Source organism: Lupinus angustifolius, chromosome LG20 (assembly GCF_001865875.1).
Source record: "Lupinus angustifolius cultivar Tanjil chromosome LG20, LupAngTanjil_v1.0, whole genome shotgun sequence".
NCBI classification, from domain to species: Eukaryota; Viridiplantae; Streptophyta; class Magnoliopsida; order Fabales; family Fabaceae; genus Lupinus; species Lupinus angustifolius.
The window spans coordinates 5,831,479-5,850,598 of NC_032028.1; the positions used below are offsets into that span (position 1 = coordinate 5,831,479).

At 31.0% G+C, this 19,120-nt stretch overlaps 2 protein-coding genes and 1 pseudogene across 4 annotated transcripts; 1 reads left to right on the forward strand and 2 right to left on the reverse strand.

Annotated features, from left to right (window-relative positions):
- Nucleotides 207–6,463, forward strand: LOC109335428 (annotated as a pseudogene).
- LOC109335429 (protein WVD2-like 2) lies at nt 7,653–8,958 on the reverse strand (the record flags this gene model as incomplete). The annotated part of the gene is made up of 3 exons (XM_019571562.1): nt 7,653–8,223; nt 8,486–8,596; nt 8,863–8,958. Coding segments are annotated over 3 exons (492 nt in total), but the record flags the coding sequence as incomplete, so codon positions are not given.
- LOC109336439 (protein WVD2-like 1) lies at nt 10,460–15,175 on the reverse strand. Of its 3 annotated transcripts, none has more exons than XM_019573040.1 (8): nt 15,081–15,175; nt 14,995–15,019; nt 12,880–13,198; nt 12,156–12,241; nt 11,837–11,927; nt 11,670–11,741; nt 11,293–11,403; nt 10,460–11,030 (listed from the first exon to the last, which is right to left on the reverse strand). In XM_019573040.1, the coding sequence occupies exons 3-8, from the start codon at nt 13,192–13,194 to the stop codon at nt 10,746–10,748; spliced, it is 960 nt and encodes a 319-aa protein (XP_019428585.1). In that variant the 5' UTR covers nt 13,195–13,198; nt 14,995–15,019; nt 15,081–15,175; the 3' UTR covers nt 10,460–10,745. The 3 variants fall into 3 exon arrangements, with proteins under 3 accessions (XP_019428585.1, XP_019428586.1, XP_019428584.1); XM_019573041.1 differs by having other exon boundaries at nt 12,880–13,203; nt 15,081–15,145; XM_019573039.1 differs by having other exon boundaries at nt 14,995–15,161.

A 19,120-nucleotide genomic window follows, 5' to 3' on the forward strand; every position in this document is an offset into this window, starting at 1 on the left:
TTCTTCTAATCTCATTCTGCTTTTATTTTCAATGTAGAGGTGTAGTGTAGAGGCTTAGGTACCGTACTTTTCATTTTTTCAATGAAAAAATGCCAAAATTTTATTATCATAAAAAAGGAAAATAAAATAATAAAAGCAACCCTTTCCTGATTTTTTATATATGATTTGATAATAAATGGAGATTCTTTTTATTGGAATATACATATATGGAAGGTTTTCTTGGTGCAATTGTGTTGTGTCCCTCAGTGTTATGTGATTTTGAAGTATCATGATATGATTTTTGTGTTCTGAACTAAACTATAGGAGACCAGTTTTTTGGTATTTGGGTTCTGATTATCAATGTTGAATTGTTTGTGATGATTCTTGTGCTTATTATGCAGAGACTGGAGCCAGTGCTTGTTCTCGCAAATGTGTACTTTAAGACTATAACTCGTGTTATGCTCATTAATAAAATCTCTTTTATTTGCTGAGAATAAGAATTAAAAGATAATAACTAGTGCTGATTGATTTGGTGTCTATAATCAGGAGAAGCCCATTCCATTGAATTAGAAAAGATCTTGTTCAAGGAAAAGTCAGATTACCAAGAGATCTTGGTTTTTGAGGTTTGGCATCTTCTTCTTGCAATGTTCTTTAAAATTTACCTGTAATGTAAGTAATTAACAACAATCTTTTTGTTCTCAGTCATTGACATATGGGAAAGTGCTTGTACTTGATGGGATTGTACAATTTACTGATAGCTCATCTTCCTCTTTGTTTAATCAAATCCCCCAAAAATGTAAAGTCATTTGATCTGATTATCATTGTATTGGATCCCAACATATTATTTTTATACCTTAAGTTCCAAATATTTTTTAAGAATACAGTTCTTTATCATCACCAAGGGAAAACCATATTGCAACAGTTAGTTGCATACTTACTTTTGTATTCAGCAGTTTAATAGTTGCTTGATTGCTTCTTCATGTTATCCTTTAATATTTCTATCTATGCTTGTCATCTTGATAGACATGTTGGTTGCAGTTCTTGTTTGCATTGCTCTCATCTTCAGGGATGAAGAGCCTTTGAGAGTGAGACACATTAAAATTGAATTTGAATATCATTGTATTTGGGTTTTATGTTGCTAATTCAGGTTTTATTTGTTGGTGGTGGATATAATGGGGTATTGAGGGAAGTATTTGCCCCAGATCTGTGGAGCATATTGATATTTGTCAGATAGATAAGATGGTTATTGATGTAAGTTATGTCATATATTAATCAGTACTAAAAATATTTCATTAATGAGAAGAACTTATTGCTATAGTTGCTCTATAGGTTTCTAAGAAGTTTTTTCCAGAGTTAGCTGTTGGGTTTGAAGATCCTCGAGTACACCTGCATGTTGGTGATGGTATATATTTCTATTTACTGCTGATCTCAGTTTAAGTTTGTTGAGTTGACAATTTTGTGGCTTTTTATTTACTGATTACAAAGTGTGGTTATATAATCATCTTCACTCAATATTGTTTCACCTTTTTTGCAGCTATTGAATTTCTTAGATATGCTCCTGAAGGGAAGTATGAAGCCATCATTGTTGATTCCTCAGATCCTGTGGGTATGTCATTTCAGTTTAAGATGATTTTTCCCATATATTCAGTAAGTCATGTCTAATGTTGGAATTCACACTGAAAACCAAAAAGAATGTTTTATGATGGAACTATAATTTTTGCTGAGTTTCAACATGGATTGACTTGAATTCTTGCACTCTAGTACATATATAGTAGGTGTATTCTCTACAAGTTTGAAATGACCCTCCATTTATGAGGAAAATAACTTTAGTTTGTTTTGTTGGCTGATATAATGATTGGCTGTCTTCATTACATGCAATTCTGCTCTTAATTTTATCCAAATGTATCATTTTCCTATTGTTTTCTTAAAAACATTTGTTGCTAAATTATTGACTTTGAATGTATCCGCTAAACTAAAACCGATTAGCTATGAGCAAATTATATAGACTTAAAATATTAGGATTCTTCCTTTGCTGGTTATTATTATCAAGCACTGACAAGATCACTTTTGTAATTTAGGTCCTGCCCAGGAACTTGTAGAGAAGCCCTTTTTTGAGATAGTAGCTAAGGCATTACGACCTGGTTGAGTTCTTTGTAATATGACAGAATGTATGTGGCTACATACACACGTTATTCAAGATATGATCTCCATTTGTCGAGAAACATTCAGAGGTTCTGTACGTTATGCATGGACAAGTGTTCCAACATACCCAAGGTAGTCACTTTACCTTCTTAAGAGGATTCAATGTAAAACATGTTGTTTAAGTCCAGATTTTGAGGTTTCTTTATTGGCTTGCATTTTTTAACAGTATCATAATAAATAATCAATACCATCACAATGGATAGTCCAAATCAAGAAACCTTGATGATAATATCTGTGATTGTATACCCATTTATCCTCTTTCTTTGACATGCAGTGGTGTGATAGGCTTTCTTCTATGCTCAACAGAGGGCCACATGACCATCAACCCGATTGAAATGGTTGAAGGTGCTGATAAGCATAGAAGAGGACTTCGTTTCTATAAGTCAGAGGTAAATATCCATAGAAAGTCATCACTTCTCTTTTGTTATCGGTGAGAATGATCTATTCTCTTTTGTGATACCTTATTGGAACCATTATAGGTTACAATATCATGTGAGGTTATAGTATAGCTACTTGCATTTGCATACATATCACTGCACTTGGGTGGAACTAGAATAATTATGGACTGGGATGCTAAATAAACCTTCACTCACATGTATACTATACAAGTTTGGAAGTGGGGGCTGAATTTATGCATTGAACTATGGTTAGTCCCATTTTTTTGTGCACAATGATATTCTGATTCGAATGTAGAGGGATATGTAACTATCATTTTTCCTGATTCCGTTTTTCCGTCCATGTTTTACTCTCAATACTCTTCTGTTATTGATATGTAGTAAATGCTGATTACTACTAATGACATTTAGTCATATAAAGGTAAGGAGAACCTCCTCTAAAGTGAGCTTCAATGGAAAGTGAGTAACTAAGTGTATCCACCATTGAATAACTAATTTATGTGAAGGTTTCTTACGTTTTCATTTATTAAAGTTCAAAATGTGAAGTGAAGTGTCTGAAAGTGAAACTATTAGTGTACCATATCTATTTTGAAATGTTACTGCTTCATAGGTTTCACTACATTTGTCAATTGTCCTAAACTTTTTCACCGTGTTTCTGGTTTCTCAGTTAGGAACCATTTTCATATGGTCTTATGCTGACAACATTGTCTGCATTTATTCGTGCAAGCTTCACGTAATTTGCTTTTATAAAGATTACTTGCTTGCTTCATGTAATTTTTGCAATGATTGAAACTCTAGATAAAGACAGAAAAAAAATTGATTTCTGTCTTTTCCGACCTTTTGTCACACACACATCTTCATTTCTTTTTCTCGATATTCAATCTTTGAATTTTTTATAATTGGTTATTTTTTCAATGTCAGGCCTCTCTTAATTTGAGTTCATTGTGACCTTTTAGAACTAATAAACTGGAAGACTTGTTGGATAGAGATAGAAGTTGAGTTCATTGGGACCTTTTAGACCCTTTATCGATGGCACATCTCTTAATTTTCAACCTTTGAATTTCTTTATAATTGATACAAGGAAAATGTTGTATTTCTTGAGATTTTATTTGCGGCAGAAATGAGATTTCTCTAATCTCGATCTTGATTATTCAATAGTATTTGATCTTGATGACCCAAACTTTTAATTGGTTTTACAAACCCAAGCGTTTGATTTGGTCTCTGCAAAAACTTAGTGCTTGCAAGATGAATTCTAATTGCCTATAATTTCTAAATCTGCACGAGATCATAAATTGTTGGATGGCTCTATATGAAATTTCAATATGAATTATGAATTCTTTATTCATAATGTAATACGAGGATACTGGAGAAATCAAATTGAGCCTTTGGTTTCTTAAATTCAATTGCAATATGAATATTTTGATTCATATGTAATTTGGGAAGGTATCTTTGTGGCCACAATGTCCCTAAATAGGTCATGGTAATATTCACAGTGTGAAAACAGATGGTATAGATTTGGCCTATATGTCCCTAAATTCAAATGTGAAAAAGACTCATTTATGTCAGTAAGAAGAGAGAATTACAGTGACATTCTCTTCATCTTTGAAGTTATGACTACCTAATGAAAACTCTTTCCTAGAAATCTTTAGGGTATATTTAAAAGATGGATAAGAAAATACTCTGACATGCTACAGCTATGGGAGCGAAGAGCACTTAGACATGTTTGCATTTACACCAGCCTGTGAAGAATTACAACTACAATTACTTGATAAGAATTTAGAACATGAAACTGGAAATTATAAATGCACGTGTTTCCTTAATGACAGAAAGATGATACTGGGTCCATTTATGAAGATATTGCATATGGTCATGGATAAAAAGATAAAGAATTTGATTTCATTGTCACCTTTCTGACCCTTTATCAATGGCACATCTCTCAACTTTCAATCTTTGACTTTCTTTATAATTGATGCAAGGAAAATGGTGTATTTCTTAAGATTTTATTTGTGGTAGTAATGAGATTTTTCTAATCTCAATCTTAATTATTCAAGACTCAAGAGTATTTGATCTTGATGAATGAAACTTTTAATTGGATTACAAACCCAAGAGTTTGATTTGGTCTGCCAAAATTGTATAATGCTTGCAGGATGAATTCCAGAATCCGTGATTGACAACAATAAAGCCTAAACACGAAGTTCAATACAGAGGCTTATATTAGATCTCAGCCTTTAATTGAAAGTTCAAAACCAGAAGAAAACTACAGGTTTGTCAAACATTAATCCATGATTTTCATCCATGGCATGAGAGTGGTTGGCAAAGACACTGTTGTCCATATATTTTGGTTAAATATCGTGCAAGAAGTTCCTGCAAGCCTATCTTGTTTGGCATACTTCGTACTAAAACGTTTACGTGTATGTGATCCCTTAAATTCTGGGCTAGCTCTATTATTGAGGTTGTTCTTGCTCCACCATTAAGTATTCTTATAGTGGTACTTTCTAGTGATGATTTAACATTTTTACTGCATGCCATTGATGTTTCTAATTGGGCACAAGTATTGAATCAACCAATTTGTGTACATATTATTCCACCACCTGTATTTTATTATGCCTTGTAAGATGAGGTTTTACCTAATGCACTATCTAACCCCTTATGCCGAAACAATATATCGGTCATGTAACTTAGCAAGTTGTTATATACCGATGACATAGAATTGGAGTATATTAATATATTCGGGAATGAAACTGGCCCCACAAACAGAAAAGTTCTAAATAGGAGTATATATACATGTATACATACATGCACACATTTTAAATCCACACTTTCAACTAAAATAGATTTCTCTAAATTTTCATGCAAATTAACTCCGGAAAGCTCTTTTATGGAATTTTTTATATCATAAAATAGGAAAATGACAGCATGATCGCTATAAGATATGGAATATTTCTTTCTTGATGTTATGCTAACACACACATATTCATGTTTGGGTATGATTTTTAAATTTGTATATGAAATGATTTCTCATTTGCCATTATGTCCTATGTAACATAGGTTACTTTTATTTAATGTTTACATCATTTTGTGTCCTGCTTTTTTCTAAATTTTCCCTAAATTTTCTATCAGACCAGTGAATTTAGGATGTTCATTGCATTGTACATGACCAAACCATCTGAGTTGACTTACTTTCTTCAGTTAACTAGTCATTGTCTGCTAATAGGAGGTACAACAAAATCGTTGCCTTATATTGGTTGCCCATTTCTTGCACTGAATTGACCTCCAATTGTTGCCTTATGACAGCATCCTTCTGTTTCCTCCATTTATCTAAGTAACTTCTGTAATTCATGGAAAATAAAGTTGTAGGGCTTATACCAATCTCCTGAAATATTCCGTAACTTCTATTGTCCTCTTTTTGTCTTCAGTCTCACCATTGTTTTGAATAATTTATCTAAGTAACTAGTTGTGCTCTATCATTGAATTTCTTTTGAAGTTGATGTCATTCTTTATGTATATCCTGATGTTATTATCAATGCAACTAGAAATGTTTCACTGGTATGTGCAATGCAACTATATATCTATATATATATATATATATATATATATATCTAACTGCATGTATATGACACTCTTTTGTGTTGTAGATTTTGATCATTTGTTATAGTCAATATTGATTGCAGGGAACATCTGGAGCATGCTGTTTTGGAGGAAAAGATAGGACCCTCAACCCTTCAACACTTTCAGAAAATGCCAAATTAGCACTTGATAAGTGGTTTAGTTCATCATAAGTATGAGGATTAGTTCTTGGAAGCTACCACCATTGTGACTCATTTTTTTATAGCATTATTACCTAGTATTTTGTGGCTCTATTTATACAACAATAGCAACAATAAGTCTTTGGCCTTATGACTCAAATCATAAATCATTTTTATATACAAACTATTTTCATCTAAAATTTTCTCAATAGTTTTTCCTTTCTGAAGAGAATGGCCTTGCACCATAGAATTGACCATTTGAATGAGATTTTAAATAAAGAAACCTGGTGTGACGTTTGGGATCTTTCAGAGGAGATCTCAGTGGCTACTGGTTAAAGAATTCAAAAGTTGAAGTCACAACACTGCATGTGATATTTATCACATGCAATAAATATTTTAGGTTGGAACTATGCCAGCAAATAAACTAAACGAATAAAAGACATTGCAAGTGCATGTATTATTTAACAGCTTTTTGTTGTAGCAAATCATCTAATGAGTTAGCTCATTTAATTTATATAAAAGCTGTAAAGTTTTATGAGTTTGATTCTCCTATAAGGTCCTTGTTGTATTTATTCATTTCGGGTATCTCAAATGTGAAAAAGTCTCATTGTATAAAATTGATGAATTAAAGAACATGTATATGACCCATAGATTTAATGTCATAAGGTTTTGGATGTAATGTCAAACTTATTTATTTGTTTCTTTATCTCATGGATGAACACAAAATACTGCAAGAGTTGACTTGTAATGGATTCTATGGAATGAAATGGATGAGAACAAGGAATCAAGGATCATTTAAGTGCAGGTACACACTTAATAATTCGAGTATATAATTGATTATGATAGAAAAGTAATTTACAAAAAAGCCATCTATGCTAAAAGTATATTATAGCTAAATACATAAAAAAAATTACAAACAAAATCCAGTTTTTCGATGGCAGACCAACAAAGCACAATAAAGTCCGCTGATTATACCTTTGCACTGTCTGTCTCTGTCATATACCGTAGTTTTAGCTATACCATGGCTGATTGAGAAGATTATGTCCCACTATCAGTAACATCATAATTTTGTTCTTTTAGTTTTTTATGGTCTACCCTTTTTCTCACTCTTTTGACTATGCCCATTAGCCCATACAATTAATTTCCAGTTTTGATCATACTTATCTACAGTTTCCGACAAAACTTTATTTGGTCGGATCTCTTCAACATTCTTAACTCTTATCAAGCATAAAAATATTACACTTGAGAAACTAATAAAATTTAATAAAAAATCCAATCTCATTTCTTGAAAGAAAAAAAACAAAGACTAGACTTAGCACTAAGATAATGGTACATAAAGGTATATTTCATATAACTTTTCTCAGACCAAACCCCATGGATTAGTCTGGGAGATATAACATTTTAGTACATACATCAATAACTCCATTATAGTATATAAGATGCTTTGTACCAATATAACTTACAAAACAAAACATATACAACACAAACCACAAAAAAGTAAGTCCCAATGAAAAGAAAATGAAGCCAACTATAATGCAAACATCTCAAATGGTGACCAAGGAAAATGAAGGCTATTTTCCTCTCAAATGGAGCTTAGTAGAAACTTGAGAAGCTTATCATTGGACTGATATGTCTGCATTCACCTGCTCCACAATCTTAGGAAGATCTATTTTTATTTCCTTACCCACTTTCGGTCGTTCTTTGATTTTGTAAGTGCCAGTGCTGCTGCGTCGAATGGCCTGATCCTTGGTTTTCGGAGTCAAATGGCTGTTAGAACCACCTCTGATGTGGCTGCCGAAGCTGTGACGTGTGCGGTTACAAACTTCAGGAGATGAGTTCACAGCATCGCCAAAGCTCCTTCCCCTGTTGAGTTTTGGTGACTTGGGGCGAGTAAGTGGCAGCTACAATCAAAGAAAGTGCAACTATTAGTTTTTCAAACATAAGGCTATTGACAAATTTGACATTGTCTCTCTTCCATTTGGAGAGAACAAAAAAATAATTTCACTTGCAACAAGACAACTTAGTGAGGATGGCACATGATCAGATTTTAATATTTCAGTTGTATGGTATCCCCTGGATGAAAATTCAGAATTTCTAATCGGTAGTTTCATATTTGTCCTGAAATTAGTAATGAACAGTTAGAAAAGAAAAGAGGAAAAGCACCTTCTTGAGTTCAGTCTTAGGTGGAGGCCCTTCATAGTAGAAACTTGGAACTGGATTTGCTTTAATTACCAAGTTCTTCCTCAATTGCTTGATAGCTGCTTCTTGCTCTTCCTATGAGGGTTATTAACAATTCAGTTATTCTATTTTCAATAGAAATTCATTAATAATTTATTAAATAAATAATATGGAAGTTATTTAACCAAATTCAATGTGAAAAAGGTAACATGGTAGAAGAAACATTAAACATGTTACCACATATAAATGGAAATGAAAACAGGCTTTGGTATAATAAGGGTGTGATTTCTAGTAAGAGGAGAAAGAAGGAAAAACAAAAGGTTAAAAAAAAGTATGCAATTACAAGAGAAAGACCTCATTACCTTCTTCCTGGCCTCATACTGGCTTTTTTCTTCTTCGAGAGCTCGATGTTTCTCTTCCAACTTCAGATAAAACTGGATAGATAAATTTAAATGATAAAATTAGTCTGAAGTTCCATTTATTTCACAGAACATACATCATCCTCTTTTGTGTTGTAGATTTTGATCATTTGTTATAGTCAATATTGATTGCAGGGAACATCTGGAGCATGCTGTTTTGGAGGAAAAGATAGGACCCTCAACCCTTCAACACTTTCAGAAAATGCCAAATTAGCACTTGATAAGTGGTTTAGTTCATCATAAGTATGAGGATTAGTTCTTGGAAGCTACCACCATTGTGACTCATTTTTTTATAGCATTATTACCTAGTATTTTGTGGCTCTATTTATACAACAATAGCAACAATAAGTCTTTGGCCTTATGACTCAAATCATAAATCATTTTTATATACAAACTATTTTCATCTAAAATTTTCTCAATAGTTTTTCCTTTCTGAAGAGAATGGCCTTGCACCATAGAATTGACCATTTGAATGAGATTTTAAATAAAGAAACCTGGTGTGACGTTTGGGATCTTTCAGAGGAGATCTCAGTGGCTACTGGTTAAAGAATTCAAAAGTTGAAGTCACAACACTGCATGTGATATTTATCACATGCAATAAATATTTTAGGTTGGAACTATGCCAGCAAATAAACTAAACGAATAAAAGACATTGCAAGTGCATGTATTATTTAACAGCTTTTTGTTGTAGCAAATCATCTAATGAGTTAGCTCATTTAATTTATATAAAAGCTGTAAAGTTTTATGAGTTTGATTCTCCTATAAGGTCCTTGTTGTATTTATTCATTTCGGGTATCTCAAATGTGAAAAAGTCTCATTGTATAAAATTGATGAATTAAAGAACATGTATATGACCCATAGATTTAATGTCATAAGGTTTTGGATGTAATGTCAAACTTATTTATTTGTTTCTTTATCTCATGGATGAACACAAAATACTGCAAGAGTTGACTTGTAATGGATTCTATGGAATGAAATGGATGAGAACAAGGAATCAAGGATCATTTAAGTGCAGGTACACACTTAATAATTCGAGTATATAATTGATTATGATAGAAAAGTAATTTACAAAAAAGCCATCTATGCTAAAAGTATATTATAGCTAAATACATAAAAAAAATTACAAACAAAATCCAGTTTTTCGATGGCAGACCAACAAAGCACAATAAAGTCCGCTGATTATACCTTTGCACTGTCTGTCTCTGTCATATACCGTAGTTTTAGCTATACCATGGCTGATTGAGAAGATTATGTCCCACTATCAGTAACATCATAATTTTGTTCTTTTAGTTTTTTATGGTCTACCCTTTTTCTCACTCTTTTGACTATGCCCATTAGCCCATACAATTAATTTCCAGTTTTGATCATACTTATCTACAGTTTCCGACAAAACTTTATTTGGTCGGATCTCTTCAACATTCTTAACTCTTATCAAGCATAAAAATATTACACTTGAGAAACTAATAAAATTTAATAAAAAATCCAATCTCATTTCTTGAAAGAAAAAAAACAAAGACTAGACTTAGCACTAAGATAATGGTACATAAAGGTATATTTCATATAACTTTTCTCAGACCAAACCCCATGGATTAGTCTGGGAGATATAACATTTTAGTACATACATCAATAACTCCATTATAGTATATAAGATGCTTTGTACCAATATAACTTACAAAACAAAACATATACAACACAAACCACAAAAAAGTAAGTCCCAATGAAAAGAAAATGAAGCCAACTATAATGCAAACATCTCAAATGGTGACCAAGGAAAATGAAGGCTATTTTCCTCTCAAATGGAGCTTAGTAGAAACTTGAGAAGCTTATCATTGGACTGATATGTCTGCATTCACCTGCTCCACAATCTTAGGAAGATCTATTTTTATTTCCTTACCCACTTTCGGTCGTTCTTTGATTTTGTAAGTGCCAGTGCTGCTGCGTCGAATGGCCTGATCCTTGGTTTTCGGAGTCAAATGGCTGTTAGAACCACCTCTGATGTGGCTGCCGAAGCTGTGACGTGTGCGGTTACAAACTTCAGGAGATGAGTTCACAGCATCGCCAAAGCTCCTTCCCCTGTTGAGTTTTGGTGACTTGGGGCGAGTAAGTGGCAGCTACAATCAAAGAAAGTGCAACTATTAGTTTTTCAAACATAAGGCTATTGACAAATTTGACATTGTCTCTCTTCCATTTGGAGAGAACAAAAAAATAATTTCACTTGCAACAAGACAACTTAGTGAGGATGGCACATGATCAGATTTTAATATTTCAGTTGTATGGTATCCCCTGGATGAAAATTCAGAATTTCTAATCGGTAGTTTCATATTTGTCCTGAAATTAGTAATGAACAGTTAGAAAAGAAAAGAGGAAAAGCACCTTCTTGAGTTCAGTCTTAGGTGGAGGCCCTTCATAGTAGAAACTTGGAACTGGATTTGCTTTAATTACCAAGTTCTTCCTCAATTGCTTGATAGCTGCTTCTTGCTCTTCCTATGAGGGTTATTAACAATTCAGTTATTCTATTTTCAATAGAAATTCATTAATAATTTATTAAATAAATAATATGGAAGTTATTTAACCAAATTCAATGTGAAAAAGGTAACATGGTAGAAGAAACATTAAACATGTTACCACATATAAATGGAAATGAAAACAGGCTTTGGTATAATAAGGGTGTGATTTCTAGTAAGAGGAGAAAGAAGGAAAAACAAAAGGTTAAAAAAAAGTATGCAATTACAAGAGAAAGACCTCATTACCTTCTTCCTGGCCTCATACTGGCTTTTTTCTTCTTCGAGAGCTCGATGTTTCTCTTCCAACTTCAGATAAAACTGGATAGATAAATTTAAATGATAAAATTAGTCTGAAGTTCCATTTATTTCACAGAACATACATCATCAGAATTAACTTGTCAGTAAACCAATACCTCCCTCCGTTTCTCTGCACGCACCGAGCATCTAAATGTAGGAGCAGACCCCAGAGTTACTTTAGATCTAGCAGTGCGCATAGATACAGTACTAATATTTGTGGTTAAAGAACAAATCATGGAATAACAGTTATACCATATTTATATATAGGTAATATTCAACTATAGTTGGAGGGTTGCAAATAGTTTCTGACTAAACTTCGTAAAAAAGGGTAAATAATTACATGCATTTCTATGGCAAATTAGATTTTTCTTCTACTTCACCTAAAACTTGCTCTGTTCAAAATAAACCATCAAAATGTTCAACCTTAGAGGATACGAGGAAGCAATAGACCAATTATCTTCATCATCACGGTGCTTCTTATCATGTTGCAAGGGCTCACTTGATGAAAAGGGTGAGTTTTGCTGGAAAAAGTAGTTTTTTTTAGTACATAAGTATCATCATAAACAAACTCAGCCACAAATAACAAAACAAGAAAATGCAAAGCATCCATGTGAACTTCATATAAATAGGCAAAAACAGCATCACACAAACAACATTTTTTTCTTGTATTTATTTGGTACAGTAGTTTGAGTTTCCAAAGATTGATCGAAACTGAAATTGACCCACTGCAACCCCTTAAACCTATTTTCTCCTTAGCAGGTACCTGTGTCTCTAATTATTTAATCAATGGCGTATAAGTTATCTTCATTTTGTACTTTGAAAGGAATCACTTAGCAGGGTTACTTGTTTAATTGGCAACAGGTGAGGAAGCAAATAAACAAAGAAACATATCTCACGAACACATGTTTTATACAAAGAAAGATGATCAAGTTCTGTTACTCTCTAACACCCCACCTTCTCATTTCCTCAAGTAATATGGGGAAAAACTTAATATAACAACTTTTATGCACAATATATGGTAGGTCCATCATGCATACTTGGCTCAGTTTTTAGAATAATTACAAATTTAAGTAGTTCATACTTCAATTTCAAAAGGAAATGACATAACAAGCAAGACTGTTAAACAAGCACAAGCAACAGTGTTAAACATTTTGATTACCTGCAAACTCTTTGATAAGTTAGGTGAGCGTGTGTTCTTAGCATTTGGCGGCGAGTTCAGACCAGTTGCAACAGCTTCAGTCTCGACAATCTGTGAGCGGAACTTTTCGCTGTCAATAGTCTTCTGCGCTTCAGATTTCTCATTCTCCTCCTCAGGCAAGCCAGCACTACCATTAGTGACTTCGGCACTAAAAACTTCATTCTTCTCATAATACTCTTTCACATCACGATCTTTTACTTGAATCCTAGCTGCAGCAGCTATCACACCATTTGGCTTTTTGTCCACAACCTGTATTCTTGTGACTTCCCTCCCCATGACGCTGTTGTGATATAATTTACATTGTCAGTAACAAAACACTTAGCAGAAGATTCATGTAGAAGCACTCTACTTGTGTAGGAATAGATGTCTTCTATAACTCAAAATTTAAGAAATAGTGCACAATCAAAACAGATGACTATTTGCTAGAGCCTAGAATGTAAAGTGCTTCTTATGATCTTATCTTTAGGGCCAATTTAGTATAAGGCCTTTAAAATAGAGGTAAAAAACTTCAATGGTAAGTTTTATTTCTTCACATTGAAGTTGTCAAAATCAGGTAAAGTTGCAAAACCTAGTAAAATCGAATCGTAAAATCACTAGTTTACATATGTCAATAATATCCTTTAATAACATTCTGGTATCTAAAGATACTTTGAACATTGTAACTTCAAAGAAAGAAAATAAAATAAATGAAGGACAAATATGAGTATGACTGAATATTCACCCAATTCTTATATAACATTACCAACGAGACATTGGTCTAGTGGTGTAAGACTCCACTAGATCCCTAAAACGACCAAAAGGTTAAAAGTTCGATTCTTGTGAGCAACACTTGTTGGGAGGGCAGTCATGTACCCCGAAAGGGATTAGTTCCTTACCAAAAGGTGACGGGATACCCTTGGTAGTGCCAAAAGAAATTCTTATATAACATCTAGTTGAGCAGTGACATTATTTTGTACAACTAAAACAAAACAAGATATTGAACCTAAAAGGCAAAATTAACTTCATAAATTCAATATACTATAACAGACTGGCATATATATGTTATTCAACCCAAGTAACCAACAACATGGGAAAAAATTAAGTTTTGAGGCCAAATAAATATAAGAATAGGCTCATAAACTCTTTAAAAGTTACTGATAGTTTAACGTATGAACTTACCAAAATGCAAATTTTATGTGATTTAACTATTTTTGTGAATAAATTAGGAGTATAAGAGTTAACTTCAGAGTTTAGCATTAAGTGAAAATCACAGGGATTGAAAAAAGTTTGTAAATAAAAATTACTTTCTTCAAAATGAGTTTAAAAAAGATTCAGGAGGCCACCCATTTCAATAAGAAAACAGTGTTCATTAGAAAACCTTGAAATAATCCTTGAGATGACTTTTACCATTTTTAGAAAAAAGAAAGTTTTGATCTTCAATATGTTTGGACTTGGAACGTAGAAAGGGCAAGAGGGGCATTTCAAGGTATAATTCTACAGAATCATTCATAAGTACCCGTAAAAATTTCATATAAGGAACCAAAAAGAAAATTAAAAACTATTCCAATATGGTCTAAAATTGAAAGGAAAAGAGAAACTTCTTACATCGTAGAATCAAGTGAAAGAATAAAGACAAAGAGAAGCCAAATTTACCATTTAATTATCTATTTGATGAAACTAAAAACTATCCTTTAATTCTAGAAGAAACTTGAGGGCAAGCTCAAAATTAAAACTTTTTAAGAGGGAACAAAGAGAATTGTGGCTTAGTGGGAAAAAACCTTAGCCCACGAAATATTAAAAAAGATGTAATAGCAGAATTGAATTCCCCTATAACAGTTGTGAAAAGCAAAAAGAAAAAAGTCAAATTTGGCGGTAAGAAAAAGTAAGGTTCTATGTGATATGTACCAAACAATGAAGCATAAGAAATTAAACTGGATGAGAAAAACAAATTACAAGAAGAAGAAGAAGAAGAAGCAAAAGAGAGAGAAAATGAGAGAAAGATCTCTAAAGCTGAGTTGGGAGTAAGAAGATTAAAACAAACATTGGCATTACAAAAATGAAGAAAAAGAGATAAGAAAAATGAACATAGTTGCTTACAGTTGTTGTTCCCCTGATCTCACAAAATCTCTCCTTCTTCTCTCTGGTTGTGAGCTTGTTTTGTTGGTTGTTTCTGCAAATAGAGACAAATCTCAACTCTCTCTCTTCTTGTTTAGGATGTTATCAAAATACTGTTTTTTCTTCTGTGTTCTTTGCTTGGTTTAAGGGTATTTATAGATCGCTTTTTCCTTTTTTTAAAAGCCCATTTTTTGTCTTGCTAAAAAAACATCTTCCATTAGAGGGGGCTGTATAGTACTCCATTTTTCTCCATGAGATTTCTCATTATTATTACTATGCAATATATTTATATATACATTATTCACTATAAATTTATATTTTCTTTTTAAGATTCAATAATAATTAAAAATAAATAATAGTTAATAAAATAATAATACATACAAAAATTATATTATCAGTATATATATTCTTTTCTCTTTTTATTATAACCTAAATTTTTAAGATAATTAAGTATTATCTTCAAAAATCAAATAATTGAGACTAACCTAATTTAAAGTTGGGCAAATTAGTTCTCTTGTAAATCACGGGTTCCAAGAATTGGGGGAATTATATTATGAAAAATGATATATTTTATTACTAAATCTTCTTTCAAATTCTTGTACCTACAAGAAAGTCATATATATTATAAAGTTATATTTTATTTACTAATGATTGGTTTATAAAAGAATATATCACTTTATTATGAATATGAGAGTTTATATGAGTATTTAGTATGAAAATATAGTATTACTTTTATATTATACTAGTGTGTACATGCACTTCGTGCCTGCCGGTGAATATTGTGTGATACTACATATTCAATTTTTATATATTTCATTTTTTTGAATTAAAATGTATTTTTGTGTTCGGTGTATTTTATATTATATTTTTTGTTTACGATAATGTTTAATTTAAGGTGAGATATGTGGTTAATTAATGTATTGGTGGTAGTTGCTTATGATTATATAGTTTTTTGTAAAAATTAAATAATGTTAAGCGTAATATAGGAAATGAAAATTACACCATGAAGGAAGTTATTTCAAGTTTTGGCTTTATATATGTATAGATAATATTGGAGTTTTAACACGGTGTCTTTATAAAGTCAAATAAAAAATATTAAAAAAAAATTAAGAAAGAGGGAACAAAATAAAGATTTTAAAATTGATGAATCCTTTTCAATAAATAAATAAATAATAATCAATGGCATAGTGCTGCACACTTTGTAGGTTGAGTATCCATCTGACCTAAATTTTGTTCATCTAGATCAACTAAAATAAATTTGCGAGTTAAATGACTTTAAAAAAAGTGAGTTGAATGAACTCATTAGCTTTAATTTTCGTAATTCTTGCAATCTTGAAAATGACGATTTCGTGATTGAGTTATATCCAACTTAAATATTTTTGGTCGCGATCAAAGGAGTTAGAATCTATCAACTAAGAATTATTGTGCATTCGCTCTTTAATAAGTTAACCCATCATTTTTTGGACAAGTATGAGAGTTATAAGGAACGAGATTTGGTTTTATAGACATGGCTAAATATGGCAATAACTATTATAAAAAACAATATATATATATATATATATTCCCTCCAATAATTTTTAATTCCTATATATTGCTATTTGAGATGCATGCATTCAACCTTAATAATTGGTTCTTATATATATTTTTTTAGTTTAGATGTTATAAACAATTTTGGTTCTGAATAAAGTAAATCGTTTAAATCAAATTATTAATTGAGAAGAAGATGTATCTAATGATAATGTATGAATTTTATATATTGTCAGTATGTCATCTATTATTGATATTAATTATTGTTAATTTAAAAAAATATATTCTAAGTAAATGGTAGATGATAAATTACATGTATAAATCTTTACATTATCAATGTATAAATTTTATACTCTTATTAATTATATACTTGGAAAGGAACGAAATCTTACTGTGAATGTTACCATTAAAGGACTTTTATGTTTGATTATCAAATAAGGGACTTTAACGTTTATAGTAAAATAACAATATATCCTTTTAAATGAAATCTTATTTTAAATATTAGAGTTAAATGGACTTTCATGTTTATTATTAAAATGTTATGTACAGTTATATTTCTATAATGAGATAATTAATTCTATGTTTGCAGAAGAAATGAAATCTTATTTTTTTATTGTTTTGAGAAAAAAGGAAATCTTACTTTTAAATATCAGAAATAAAATATTTTCATGTTTATTTGTAAAACAATATATACAATAATATTATATTCTGGATCTCATTATATACAATATATCTTTCTTGTAGTAATTTATAATCTTACTAAGATGTCAAAACAGAATGAAGTTTAGTTAAATTTGTTAATTATTATTCTTATTTATGTTTCTATTATTATGATATTAAATTTTATCTTTTCACCAAACGAAGTATAACAGTTATGTATCCAAAAAAAGCGTAGTATAACAGTTTATATTTATACTAACAATAAATTATATTTAAGATTAACCAAAGTGCAACATTATGATGTAATTTTATTAGACATAAGAGTTAAATATCACCAATGCGTAGATCAGTTGGAAAAATTACATAAAAAATCAACTAGCATAATTATTCTATTTTAATTAGAGCCTCAAATTTGAATTACTGGAAATTTAGTCAACATTCAAATTTAATTAGAATATTCCAAATAGACAGAAGTACTATTTAGGACTGTACAAACTAACAAGACTTATTTGAAATTTACTTAGAAAAAGTAATTTAGATGACAAATACTAATATTAATCAATTACTAATATTAATAAAACTCATATATCCATATTCCCTATTATCGACATGTATAATACTTATATGCTGCTTAACAATGTAAAGATTATATGAACAAAAGACGTGTACACATACATCATTTTATTATTATTCTTTTTTCACAAGAATGAAGTGCCAATTTATTTGGTTATTCTACTTCTTTCTTCAAAGTAAAGCGACAATTTCGATAGTACAAATTTAATGATTAAAAGTCATAATCAGGGACAAGTTTAGGTAACAATCTCCTCCCCTGTCTAACATAATCAGGATTAGGATGAGATAAAGAATTTAAAGATAGTATGGTGGGTACAACAACGCAAATCAACACTCTTTTTTTCTTCTTTTTCTTTCACAGTCATTTTTTCCTATCTAAATAACTGTCCTACATACCATGATGGAATATATAAAAGGGATACATTGTCAAAAGATTTTATTAGACGTAGGGAAATATAAATGTTGGATTCTTGTTAAAAAAAAGTCACCAAAATCTTATTGATTATATCTTAGAATAAGGACTAGATGAATTATCAGTCATGTAGACTTCTTCAATATCTTCTTTGAATATTTGATGAAGTAAATATTAATAATATAAGAGGAATGTTAACAATGGCCCTTAAGATATAGTTTAATTAACATCCCTATTTTGTAAGTGTGACATTTTCCTTACTTCAATTTATTAATAAACTTTGACTTATAAAAAAAAGAAAATGAAACAAATAATTTTAAAATATGTTGCATTTAACATAGCAAAAAATGTTAGAGTAGCTAGTTGTTTAATAAAAGCTACTGTAATAATATTAATTAAAAACCCATTGAGGAGGCACCATTGTTAATAATTTCATACAAAGCTATTATCAATAAAATGTATCATTAGTAATGCATTGTGAGTGTATAAGAATTATACATAATCAATATATTATTCATCATACATTTTTTAAAGAGTCAGTGATGATTAGATATGAATGATGAATGACATAATAATAATGTATAAAACTTATACATTTCATGTATCTTTTTGAACGGGGCATGAAAAATTAATTATTTTAGGAGGAGGGGTCCTATCACACATGCTTAATCAATTAGTCGGTGATCGAGTTGATTTTGTTTGGATTTGAATTTAAAACCTTAATAGTTGTTTGACCTTAACAAACCTTAATTAAAATTCTTTTAATGTTATTTCTCCTATCAACTTCCAACCAAACCTGTTTATACATGTAAAATCACTTGTCAGATTAAGTGTAATTATTATGTAACACTCATGAAAAGTGTGATGGCATATGGAGTCTATTTTTCTCTGTCTGAAGATTAAAGCTTGATAATTTTGTTTAACACAAACTGCTTA